This window comes from Carassius auratus, chromosome 35 (assembly GCF_003368295.1).
Source record: "Carassius auratus strain Wakin chromosome 35, ASM336829v1, whole genome shotgun sequence".
Classification (NCBI taxonomy): Eukaryota; Metazoa; Chordata; class Actinopteri; order Cypriniformes; family Cyprinidae; genus Carassius; species Carassius auratus.
This window is the reverse complement of record NC_039277.1, coordinates 12662160-12674084: the sequence shown is the minus strand read 5'-3', so window position 1 is coordinate 12674084 and position 11925 is coordinate 12662160. Positions and strand designations below refer to the sequence as shown.

The 11925-nt window shown below is 37.8% G+C and overlaps 2 protein-coding genes across 3 annotated transcripts; one reads left to right on the top strand and one right to left on the bottom strand.

The window, feature by feature from the left end:
• Positions 1–740: 740 nt before the first annotated feature.
• LOC113054453 (mothers against decapentaplegic homolog 9-like) lies at positions 741–9489 on the top strand. Of its 2 annotated transcripts, none has more exons than XM_026220033.1 (7): positions 741–1675; positions 3107–3689; positions 3787–4044; positions 4866–4973; positions 6066–6287; positions 7743–7999; positions 8835–9489. In XM_026220033.1, exons 2-7 carry the CDS (start codon positions 3275–3277, stop codon positions 8976–8978), a joined length of 1404 nt encoding a protein of 467 aa, XP_026075818.1. In that variant the 5' UTR covers positions 741–1675; positions 3107–3274; the 3' UTR covers positions 8979–9489. The 2 variants fall into 2 exon arrangements, with proteins under 2 accessions (XP_026075818.1, XP_026075817.1); XM_026220032.1 differs by having other exon boundaries at positions 742–1675; positions 4863–4973.
• LOC113054456 (regulatory factor X-associated protein-like) lies at positions 9348–11809 on the bottom strand. The gene is made up of 4 exons (XM_026220036.1): positions 11725–11809; positions 11161–11625; positions 10936–11046; positions 9348–10104 (listed from the first exon to the last, which is right to left on the bottom strand). The coding sequence occupies exons 2-4, from the start codon at positions 11530–11532 to the stop codon at positions 10009–10011; spliced, it is 579 nt and encodes a 192-aa protein (XP_026075821.1). The 5' UTR covers positions 11533–11625; positions 11725–11809; the 3' UTR covers positions 9348–10008.
• Between the last annotated feature and the right edge of the window lie 116 nt (positions 11810–11925).

Here is an 11925-nt window from a genome sequence, read left to right as displayed (position 1 = left end):
TTTTTTAATGTGGTTTACTCAATGGGCTGCTCTGCACCCTGGAGAGAGTATCCTGTTTGCCCTCCCTTTCTCTCCACCAGGAAGGCATTTGTTCTAATTTAGCCCCTGTATCTTGTCAGCCACTCTTATTAAGGGCATTTTTCAATATTTTATACTGACACTTTTTTTTACATCAGTGATTTAAGAAGCTATTGATGTATTGCATTTTCCCCGCCCTAAATATAACAGAGCCTCGTCAATAACATAATATGATCTTGTTCAACTTGATTGAAGAGGATCCTTTTGCGGTGCACTTTCATTGGAAGCGAATTCCCCCTGTCAAACTCATTTGATCAAATAGAGCACTAGATATGCGAGCTGTCATTATTGGGAGTATTGTTACGTTCCCCTGCAGTTGTTGTAAACTGTGAAAATGTCAAACTTCTAGACTCTCTGTCGCCATCCTGGCTTGCGTCATTAACTAGACAAGTCACTGTATGCACACAATCGAAATGTATCCATCCGCGCCGAGGAGCGCACGAAAAGTAGAGCTATCGATAAACGATTTGGCACTCCGCCAATCTAGCACTGAAACTTTTTTTATTTTATATTTTAATTTAAACAAGCTTATACTTTTCAAGTGTTAAAATATATCTCGTATGTCTTCACAGAGAATAGAGCATGCTTTTTAAATTATGAACACCTGTTAGTTTTTTTTTTACTTCGTCTAAATTATTAAATAAAATAGCCTACCTTTTAATTCCAGCGTCCCATATTTAGCGTTGAAATTAGCAGGTTACGAGTTGTGTGGGATAGACCACCTAATTAAGACCCCTCAAAGGATGGCGAAACAAAAGGTTGGGCGATGTCAACTGACACTGAGACGTACTTATTTTTTAAAACATAAGTATATATAACATATTGTTCTACAGGGTACACAAACAACCTTTTAGTATCCGCGAATGTGAGGTTATCCTACAAGTTAATGAGAAGGCGTTCGTTATCATAGGTTGTGTTCCCTTAAGGTTACCATAGCAACAGCGTTTTCTGCGTAACCGAAAAAAAATCTGGTCGCACGTTGACTAAAGTACTACTCTTACTATTTATTACTTTCGTTATGTATTTACGTATAACTAATATTTAAATGGCAGTCATCAAACTACAGTTTGGGTCGCGCTTACGTTACATGAACCTCAACCGATTTTTTTCTTTCCAAATTCTAACAGGAATTCCTTTGTAAGGTTGACAGCTTGAAAGTATCCGAATAATTAGCGCTCTTGAAAATTAGGCTGAAAAAAGTCAGGAAAACTTATCTTTCACTTTACAACCTCGGTCAAAAAGGTGCATCACTTCCTGTGAAAGGGAAAACAACTGGCCACACTTGTCACCTGACCCTAAAAATGAATTAAAAGTGAAAGGCTGCTGCCCACAATGGTCTGTTTTCTCTCAACAAAAGGCCTGTGAGTGAGTCTCTTTGAATGGGATGAGCCCAGTGTGTCTGACGTCCTGGGAGAGTTCCAGGAGCTGCGGATGAATTCCGCACGAAGGCGCTGAGGCTCCAGTCAGACTGACGCCGCTGCTCTCGGTCCATCCAAACACGCGCGCTGTACACCTCCAGTCGGCGCGAGATTCAGCGCTCGGCTGTTTCGCGGAATTACCCGACAACTCTGATCGTTTTTCGACTCGGCACATTAAGGTAAGGAATAAAACGTGTTAAATAGCACTTTTGATATTATGTAGCATTTATTTCAGGATTTAAAAAAGACAACTTTTCTAAACTATGAGAACAGGTCCTGACAAGTGTCTGTGTTTTAACTTTTTATTTTTATTTTGTCACACTTTACTTTTTTTTCTCACGTTGAAACTTCTTGCATGTAACATTAGACCGTTTTAACAAGATAGGCTGCTTAAATGTATGCGTTGTTTGGGATGCCACTTGCTGTTTAACGATGCTACTTTATAGAGATACGACGTGACAGTTATTACACCTAGAATGGTTTTTAATAAGTGCTAAATGTAACATTAAAACATTTCTTGACGCAAAAAACAAAAACAAAGTGAGGTTGATGGGAAGGATGTGTATGCGCGTTTGCGGGGGAGTTAGGTGATTAAGCCTATCTCAGCACTCAGACTTCCAGACGCCAGTTTCATAAGGACACACTGCCTTTGAGAACAGAGCAGATGAATTCACCCTCAACTGATCTGCCTGCCTGTGCTTATTTGAAACCAAAGCATCATTTCATGCATCGCCTTTAGTCCTATATGGCCTAATTTTTCTCCTTTGGTTATTTTATTTTGTTAGGGGTGTGTTAACACCTCTAGTATAGCATGCAGTAATATTTTCAGAAGCTATTATTTGACTAGTCTAGCCAAAGCTGGAAGCATGCATCTCTGGTTTCAAATGCTCAAACGACATTGATTTTCAGCAGATCGTATTCTGCATCAGAAAGCTTCAGCAAGAGAAGGAGAGGACGAATGAGGTCCAGTGAGAAACACTTTGTTGACAAAAACAATAACTCACCATTAATTCATAAATCCCAGCATGCACAGATGTGCTTCAGGATAAGATCTTAAGATCTGCGTAGGAAAATTTAGTTTTTGCATCAGTAAAATACAGCCAAATAGGGCGAATCTCATGAACGAAAACAACCATGTCAAATTTCAACCCAAAATAATAAGAAGCAAGAAATTATATTTTGCTTGAAGAAAATGAAGCCATTTAGCTTAATACTCATTTAGATTTTAGCATTGTTTGTCTTTTTTTTCTTGACATCAAACGACAATTCGTCACTAATTCACATAACCATGATGCAAAAAGTATTTTTTTCATTTGTGTAAAGTTAAAAAGATTTATTTGACCACAATGTAAATAGTTATATGATTATGTCCATATTTTTGAACTTTTCATTTGTACTGATTTAAATCATTTTTTTAATGTTAATTCAAGTCTAACTAATTAAAGCTTAATTTAAAAGTTTAAAATGTAAAAGTTTAAAATGTAAAATAATTGGATAACTTTTAAAAATGTTAAGTAATTTGAAATTAACAGCAATTAATTAATTGAATGCAAATTCAATTATAATTTTATTAATGCAATTCTGACTTGCTGCTTTGTTTCTTTCACCAGATAAAAACGTCTGACTGCCTGACGAAAAATCACTGTCAGGGGGTTTATTCTATACCCGCCTGTATCTTGTCTGTAGAGGAATAAACTGAGGCTCCTGGGTTGGAGTGAGTTAAAAGAGATCTGCCCCAAGCTTTGAGAAAAATCCAGTCCCTGGTGTCGCCCCATCCCATGATGCACTCCACCACATCCATCACATCCCTCTTCTCCTTCACTAGTCCAGCTGTGAAAAGGTTGCTGGGCTGGAAACAAGGAGATGAGGAGGAAAAGTGGGCAGAAAAAGCTGTGGATTCCCTCGTAAAGAAGCTCAAGAAGAAGAAAGGGGCCATGGAGGAACTGGAAAAGGCTCTGAGCTCTCCTGGCCAGCCCAGTAAATGTGTTACTATCCCTCGATCCCTGGATGGAAGGCTCCAGGTGTCCCATCGTAAAGGTCTGCCGCATGTTATCTACTGCAGAGTGTGGCGCTGGCCGGATCTTCAGTCCCACCATGAGCTCAAAGCACTGGACTGCTGCGAGTTTCCTTTCGGCTCTAAACAAAAGGAGATCTGCATCAATCCATACCATTACCGCCGTGTGGAGACACCAGGTAGAGATCGATACACAAACCACTTTTATTTTTTTTACATATTATTGCTTTATGGATCTGTAAGTTGTGTTCTTACTTTTTTTCTTTTTCTAAACAGTTCTACCTCCGGTCCTTGTGCCACGCCACAGTGAGTTCAATCCCCAGCATAGCTTGTTGGCAAAGTTCCGGAATGCTTCCCTACACAACGAGCCTCTCATGCCCCAAAATGCCACTTACCCAGACTCCTTCCCTGTGATGCCCTGTAGCTCATTCTCTTCATCTCCCTCTAGCTCTTTAAACCAGTCCCCGGCTGCACACAGCTACCCCAACTCCCCCAGCAGTGCCACTGACTCTGGGAGCCCCTTCCAAATTACAGGTACAACAAATGGACACTCAATAGCAGTGATTTCTCAAGTGTTTTATTGGAAGTTTTGAATCTTAAAGGGTTAGTTCACCCAAAAATGAAATTTATGTTATTAATGACAACCTCATGTCGTTCCAAACCCATAAGACCTCCGTTCATCTTTGGTATACTGTCCATGTCCAGAAAGGTAATAAATACATCTTCAAAGTAGTCCATGTGACATCAAAGGGTCAGTTAGAATTTGTTGAAGCATCGAAAATATATTTTGGTCCAAAAATTACGACTTTATTCAGCATTGTCTACTCTTCCGTTTCTGTTGTGAGCGTGTTCACAAGACTGCAGTGACGCTGCTGTCGTAAGACGCTACTAACGGGTTATCTATGTTATTGGGCGCACCAGAAAACATGTCCGCAGCATCATACATCTACAGCGTAGTGAACGCACTCACAACAGACCTGGAAGAGAAGACAATGCTGAATAAAATCGTATTTTTTTTTATTTTTGGACCAAAATGTATTTTCGATGCTTCAACAAATTCTTACTGACCCTCTGATGTCACATGGACTACTTTGATGATGTTTTTCTTACCTTTCTGGACATGGACAGTATACCGTACATATATTTTCAGTGGAGGGACAGAGAGCTCTCGGACTAAATCTAAAATATCTTAAACTGTGTTCCGAAAATGAACGGAGGTCTTACAGATTTGGAATGACATGAGGGTGAGTCATTAATGACATCATTTTCATTTTTGAGTGAACTAACCCTTTCATTTAAGTATAGTGCCAGCGAGTTGCATACATTTATACAATCATCTTGGTCATTCACAGCAGAGACGCCTCCACCACCCTACAGTATAATGGAGACCACTCCATCTGAGGATGTGAAACCTGGAGAGACCTCCAACCCCAATAAACTCATTCTGTCAGCCCCGCATAGAGGTGGGACACTCGACTAAATATACTTACTGTGCTTAATGTACATTGAAATGTGCAAAAGCTTTGAACACACCTCATTTATGTTGTTATTGGTAACTAAAAATGTTGAAAAATTTTTTTTATTGAAATAAAACTGAAAATGTTAATATTAGATGAAAACTCGAGCTTTAAATTAAAATTATACAGAAATATTCACTTGGCAAATAATTGAAATAAATAAAATACATTGAATTACTAAAAAAAATGCAGCTAAATTGAAAGATTAGAAAAAAAGTTATTTAAAAAGTACTAAAATAATTCATTTTAGAATAAAAATAAAATATGAAAAATAGTTATGTACTGTCAAAAATGTTAAACAATGATGTAGTGTCAAAAATGTTAAACAATTGATATAACATTGACAATGAGCCAATCAAAATCCACCCGACTTTAAAGACCCTGAGTATTTAAAGCTGCAAATGACAAAACTGCAGCTAGCGCTTAAAATCAACATTTTCATGTATCGGTGTGGATGTGTCATATAGTTATTGTTCTTGGTGTTAGCAAGCCTTAACCTATTGGTTTAAAACAAATTCAAGTAAATTTTTAATTAGGGGTGCTCCGATCACGATCGGCCGATTGTTAATGTGCATCTCGTCAGTAAAGCCGTTTCTCTAATCAGCGGTAAATTCCCTCAGGTGTGTGATTTCACATCGAGCAGCTGTTACTACACAAAGCCGTTGTTAACTGAGAAGCTGCGCAAATAAACGCTGAAAATGAATGTGGATTTGCGCATCTTCTCAGTTAACAACGGCCCTGTGTAGTAACAGCTGCTCTATGTGAAATCACACACCTGAGGGAATTTACCGCGGATTCACCCCTATTTTGAATTTATTAATCTCTATTTATATTTGCATATAAATCTAATTTCTAATTAAAAACATTTAAGAAGATTAAAACTTTTATCGAAACCTTGAGAAAAATAAAACCAATCTGGTGTGTCCAAACAATGAAAGTGTTTAATCATGATGATGACATTATTTCTAATTAAAATGCATCATGAATATGGTACATAATATGGTGAGATATGATACATTATATATATTTTTTTTCTAGACTTGAGGCCAGTGTGTTATGAGGAACCAGAATACTGGTGTTCAGTGGCGTATTATGAACTAAACAACAGGGTGGGTGAGACGTTCCATGCCTCTTCCAGGAGCATCCTCGTGGACGGCTTCACGGACCCCTCCAACAACAAGAACCGCTTCTGCCTCGGATTACTATCCAACGTCAACCGAAACTCCACCATTGAACACACTCGCAGACACATAGGCAAAGGTTTGTTTCAAGTTTTACAATTCTTTTTTTTCTTCTATTTTTGTGTTTGATGAGGTTTTTTGTATCCGAAAAAAGACAGGACACTCAGTTGTTCTGAGAAAACCAAGCTGCTGATAATGTCTTCCATGAGTTGATTAAGTTCCAAGAGAAAGCAATAAAAAGAAAAAATCACCACTTGCTGGACACTGTTTTATTGCACCAGATAGTGCTTTCCAGTCAACACTGCACTTCAGAAAGCCAGCGAGACTGATAGAGTCCACATTATCCAAATGTTGGCTTTTCTCAGGGCACTAGATGAGCGTCACCGTGCCAGTGTTGGAAAGACATAAAGTGTTGTCATAAGTTACAGCAGTGACAGGGAGAAATATGCACACATACACACAGATGGACGGAGGCCAAGTGTGAGTTCTATCTGCTTGTGTGAGAGATCCTGGTGGGAAGAGCGCCAAGGACAATGACAAAATCCAGGTTGGGAAGCTTCAGGAGAGTGGAGATTATTAAGGTTTCCGCTTGGCACGTGATAAAACGTGATGAATGCTGGGTTTGGGGATAATGGTTTCTGGGATTTACCAAGTTCAAATGTGGATATACTGTTTTATGTGTGAACTTTGTGCTTGTGCTAACGATGTTAAGATGTTAAAGGACCTGTTGTTTTAGCATTATTTATATACTGTTATACTTTTTATAAATATTATCAATGAGCTTTTTTTTAAGTTTATATTTTAATTTGAGTTAGATTTTCAATCATTTTATGTGCCTTTGATTTTGTGCCTTTTTTAATACTACTATTTAAGTTGAATGTATTTCTATATAAGTTAAATTTATTTGTACTTCAGTTTTAGTTTTTATTTATTTGCACTTAGTCAATTGAGTGCTTCATCTTAAATGTATTTCAGTTAGATGCCAAGGCAGCATTTACATTTATTTTGTTTTTCATCTAATATTTATATTAGATTTTTTACCAACTTTATTTTAATTAACAGAAATGCTATAATAGTTCATTTTAGCTAATGATGTGTCTTAAATGCTTATGGTATCTGTCTATAGTGAATTCATAATTCTAGGTTGGCGATTACACACCTAAATCTGACTTTGTTTTCAAGAGAATTTTATTATTATGGAAATTAAATGTATAAGAACAAACAAAACGTATTTCTGTTGTGTAATAAAGTAACTGTTTACATCGTAGAATAGAACAAGACTGAACACAAGTTTACTAAAATAATGACTTGTAAAAAAACAATTTACAAAAATAACTTCTTGACTATTGGTTTAGTGATGCCAGTAGATTCAGAAAGCTCTTTAAGAAAAAGAACATTTGAAACAATTATATACATTTTTTTATAAAGTGACAAGATCAGGAATGTGCATTAATTAAGATAAAAGTACATTCCAGGTACATGTTTATGACTTAAAACGATAAATGTGCATTTTTTTTTTCCTCTTCTGTTTTAGGTGTGCACTTGTATTACGTCGGAGGGGAGGTGTACGCAGAGTGTCTGAGTGACAGCAGTATTTTCGTACAGAGTCGGAACTGTAACTACCAGCACGGTTTCCATCCCACCACTGTCTGCAAGATCCCGAGTGGATGCAGCCTGAAGATCTTCAACAACCAGCTGTTTGCCCAGCTGCTGTCTCAGTCGGTAAATCATGGCTTCGAGGTGGTGTATGAACTTACCAAGATGTGCACCATCAGGATGAGCTTTGTCAAGGTAAGAGATTTATACGGAATATGTTGTCCATCATGAGCGGCTAATAAAGGTCATGTTAACACCCTAGCAGCCACCTGAAACAGCATAGCAACACCCTGCCTACCACCAGCAAAAGAACCAACTCATTAGAGTCACTAGTTACACTGGGATTAGTTATCTACACTGGGAATAAAAGAACTGATTAAGAACTGTTTCTCGGTACCCAAGCATAGAAAACACTTTTTTTTCTTTTAAAATCCAAAAATCAACTTTTATAGTTTATTCTAAATATGAATATAATAATATGCAGTTTTTAAATAAGATTCTGTTGTCAAGCTTATTAAACAACAGTATGGTTGAAAGGTGCTGTTTAGCATTATCACAATACAGAAAGGGTATCAACGTCATTCACAAGCTAACAGCTCTTGAGGTGTTTAGCACTTCCAAATAGAATATCTTCTATGTGTTGCTATGCAAACATGATAGGTAGTTATTCTAATCTCTGGCTTACTATTTTATGGCTCTTGCTCTGCCAAAACACACTGTGGATCCCATAGCTCTAGAGTTTTCCAGTTACTGTCTGATACGACACATACAATATTCCGTCTGATTTGTATGCAAACAAAAACAAAAACTACAAATTGTGAAATATTTTTGTTAAATTATGAATTGGAAGAGTTGTATGTTTTTTTGCAATTCATTTTGCTGCTGGGCAATTGGAAATGATTTGCATGCTTTTATTTTAATATTTTTACATTTTTATATTTTTGTTGTTGATTTGCTTTTAAACTTGTTTGCTGCTTTAGTTGTAGTAGACACTCCCAATGATTGAGAATGAAATATGTCCTCTTCCCAGGGCTGGGGAGCAGAATACCACCGTCAGGACGTCACCAGTACCCCCTGCTGGATAGAAATCCACCTGCACGGGCCGCTGCAGTGGCTAGACAAAGTTCTGACCCAGATGGGCTCCCCACACAATCCTATTTCCTCTGTGTCCTAATGCATTACAGAACAAGAGGAATATAGTTCTCCTATAGACATTTATAGCACTCCCCAAGACACATAATGCTCTTTCTCTTGTTAAAGTATCTTTTCAGTGGATTTTATGGTACTTCTATAGGATCAGCCAGGAAATATGTACAATATCATGCTGTTAAATAAGCAGTGGTTAGATAAATGTTACATTTATATATAAACACTACTACTTCAGAGCATGTAGTAGCTGAGATAAATTCAGACAGAATCTTTCTAATAGGAAGCCAAAGAAATGTTAGTAGGATGTTACTTGATCTAGAATTGTTTTATTTATGTCTTATTTTTGCTAATATGTGCCTTTTATAACATTTCATGTTGTATTTCATTTGCGTCAGCTTTCTTGATCTAGTTTATTTTCTAACCCAAACACAAATATGAAAAAGTTGAACAATTCATAAGTATTAATGCTTTTAAAGCTGAGAGCCACAGGTTATCAGTTTTCACAAGATCAATAAAACTTCATTTGATAGCTCTTAGCAACTTACTGAGTTTACTCCATGTTTAAAATAATAAAGCTGATTGAACAGTTCTGTTTGTATGCTGTTACTTCCAGCTACACGGTCAAGTTGTGGCAAAAAAATAAAATGTAGCTTGCACTGGTCACATTATTACAGATTAGATTAAGATTAAAAAAATCTTTTTTATGATAACAGCTGCTGTTTCATATTTCCTATAATTAATTTAAAACTCCTTAATGACACTACATGTGGCTGAACATGATGGCTATTCAAATGGATTGTTACTATACAGTAGATTTAGCTGCAAATTCATTTCATGATCTCCAAGAGCTTGATGATGACAGCAGTACTATAAGATCCTTGTCAGATATCCCAGTTTTCTGAATGCAGTGTTGATTCTACACACCACTGAGGATGGCTGCAGGTCATAGATGCTCACGGTTCCCACATGAATATAGAATACTGCTCATTTAAAAATGTCTGTGAATATTTGACTGCATTAAATCCTCGACAGGGTGAGTAAAACATCTTCAGTCTTCAGTAGTTGTGCTGTGTTTGAGCTTGATTCTGTGTGGTCAGTAAACGCTGCTGCTGCTGAAGGAAACTGATGACTTCTGGACTCCTCAGCAGAGACTGAAACCCAAAAACAACACAACATCAGCTAATGATAAGTTACGGGGTCGTGGCCTAGTTGTTAGAGAGTTTGACTCCTAACCCTAGGGTTGTGGGTTCGAGTCTCGGGCCGGCAATACCACGACTTAGTTGCCCTTGAGCAAGGCACCGAACCCCAAACTGCTCCCCAGGCACCGCAGCATAAATGGCTGCCCACTGCTCCAGGTGTGTGTTCACTGCTGTGTGTGTGTGTGTGCACTTTGGATGGGTTAAATGCAGAGCACAAATTCTGGGTATGGGTCACCATACTTGGCTGAATGACACGTCACGTTACGGCTAAAAAATAATATTTGGTTAATATAAATATTTAGGACTCATAAAAAAATGGAGATATTTAAAAAATGAAAAAATAGTTGAGTTAAATGTTATTAGTTTAATTTGTTAATTGTATTAATTTATTATTTTAGTTATGGTTAAACTTATACGATAAAAAAAAATAAAGCAGAAATAAAGTAAGAAATATTAGATGAAAACAATGAAAAATTATGTTAGTAATTATTCAAATGTAGCATTGGTAACAAACAAGTTTAAGGTGAAAAATAAATTAACTGGGGGGATAAATAAAGACCAAAACATGAAATAAAAATTATTTAAAAATAATATAAAAAATACATCAAAAGCACATAATAAAATGACTAAAATAAACAAATTAAAATGAAATCCAGAACTATAAAGATAAAACCCATTTAGACTAACAACAACCATAATAGTATATCGATAATATAAAAATAACACTGCTCTATATGACTAAAACTACTCTAGAGCCACCCCCAAGTGTTTCCATGCTCTTACCAGTCTCTTCTGGTTCAGCACCTGCTCGATGAGGGACGGTCTGCTTGGTCTGTCTCCTATGGTACCCAGCCGTTGCTTAGTAACAGATACAGGCCTCTCCTCCGAGCCCTCCTTCACATCACGAACAGAGAAAACAGTTTGAAACAAGCCTATGATGTTGAGATAAAGGCTAAAGTTAATACATCAGCTGAAGCTGTTATTTATCCCAAATAAGCGTTTCCTTACTTCTAGTTTTCCCGAGGACATGGCCTGGTCGCTTTTCTTTTTCTTGTACTTGTCCTTGTACATTTTATTCCGGTGTTTTTTGCACATCCAGGGTTTCCTGGCTTTGGCCACCTGCGTCGTGGTCTCCGTGCAGCCGTCATAGGTGCAGGTCTTGGGCACGTTCTCGCTCTCCCCGGACGTGTCGTCGTCGTTGAGCTCCTCCGGACTGACCGCGCCGTCTCTCGGCTCCGGCGCGTCGCTCTCTTCGCCCGGGTCTTCCGCGTCGTACGGGAAGCTCTCCTGGTCGGACGGAGTGGTGCTGCTGTCCGCGGCTGCGGGGGTTTGGTCGTCTTTACCCGTGTTTGTCCAACTTAGATGAACGCTGTCGCTCATTATGTCTTTTTAGAGTAAAACCCAAATTCTCACCTGTCATCCGACCTTTATGAACGTACTGACCAGACGTGGCTTTTTAGTGAACTCGGCACACTATAAATGAGGATTAAGATAATTAAATATTAGTGTCAATAAAAATACCGCATTTTTAAATAAAACTATCCTAATAAATAAGACCTACACCCTGCTTACACGCATTAAAAAGAATATGAGCTGTGAAGGACTCCTGTCACAACAAAAAACAAATGATGGCCGTGCAGAAATAGAGCGATGAAACTGACGTTGCGCCCTCTAGCGGCACCACGCAGCGACGCAAATACCTGAATACAATTGGCGCCAATTGCATTAGCACGTGTTTAAAGCCTGTGTGAATGTCATTGCATTAGATGTCTA

Coding starts and splice junctions, on each gene's coding strand:
- LOC113054453 (XM_026220032.1), top strand. CDS start 3,275: ATGATGCACTCCACCACATCCATCACATCCCTCTTCTCCTTCACTAGT. Junction 3,690..3,786: donor CCGCCGTGTGGAGACACCAG/GTAGAGATCGAT, acceptor TTTTCTAAACAG/TTCTACCTCCGGTCCTTGTG. Junction 4,045..4,862: donor GAGCCCCTTCCAAATTACAG/GTACAACAAATG, acceptor GGTCATTCACAG/CAGAGACGCCTCCACCACCC.
- LOC113054456 (XM_026220036.1), bottom strand. CDS start 11,532: ATGAGCGACAGCGTTCATCTAAGTTGGACAAACACGGGTAAAGACGAC. Junction 11,047..11,160: donor TGTCCTCGGGAAAACTAGAA/GTAAGGAAACGC, acceptor CGTGATGTGAAG/GAGGGCTCGGAGGAGAGGCC. Junction 10,105..10,935: donor TGCTGAACCAGAAGAGACTG/GTAAGAGCATGG, acceptor TTTGGGTTTCAG/TCTCTGCTGAGGAGTCCAGA.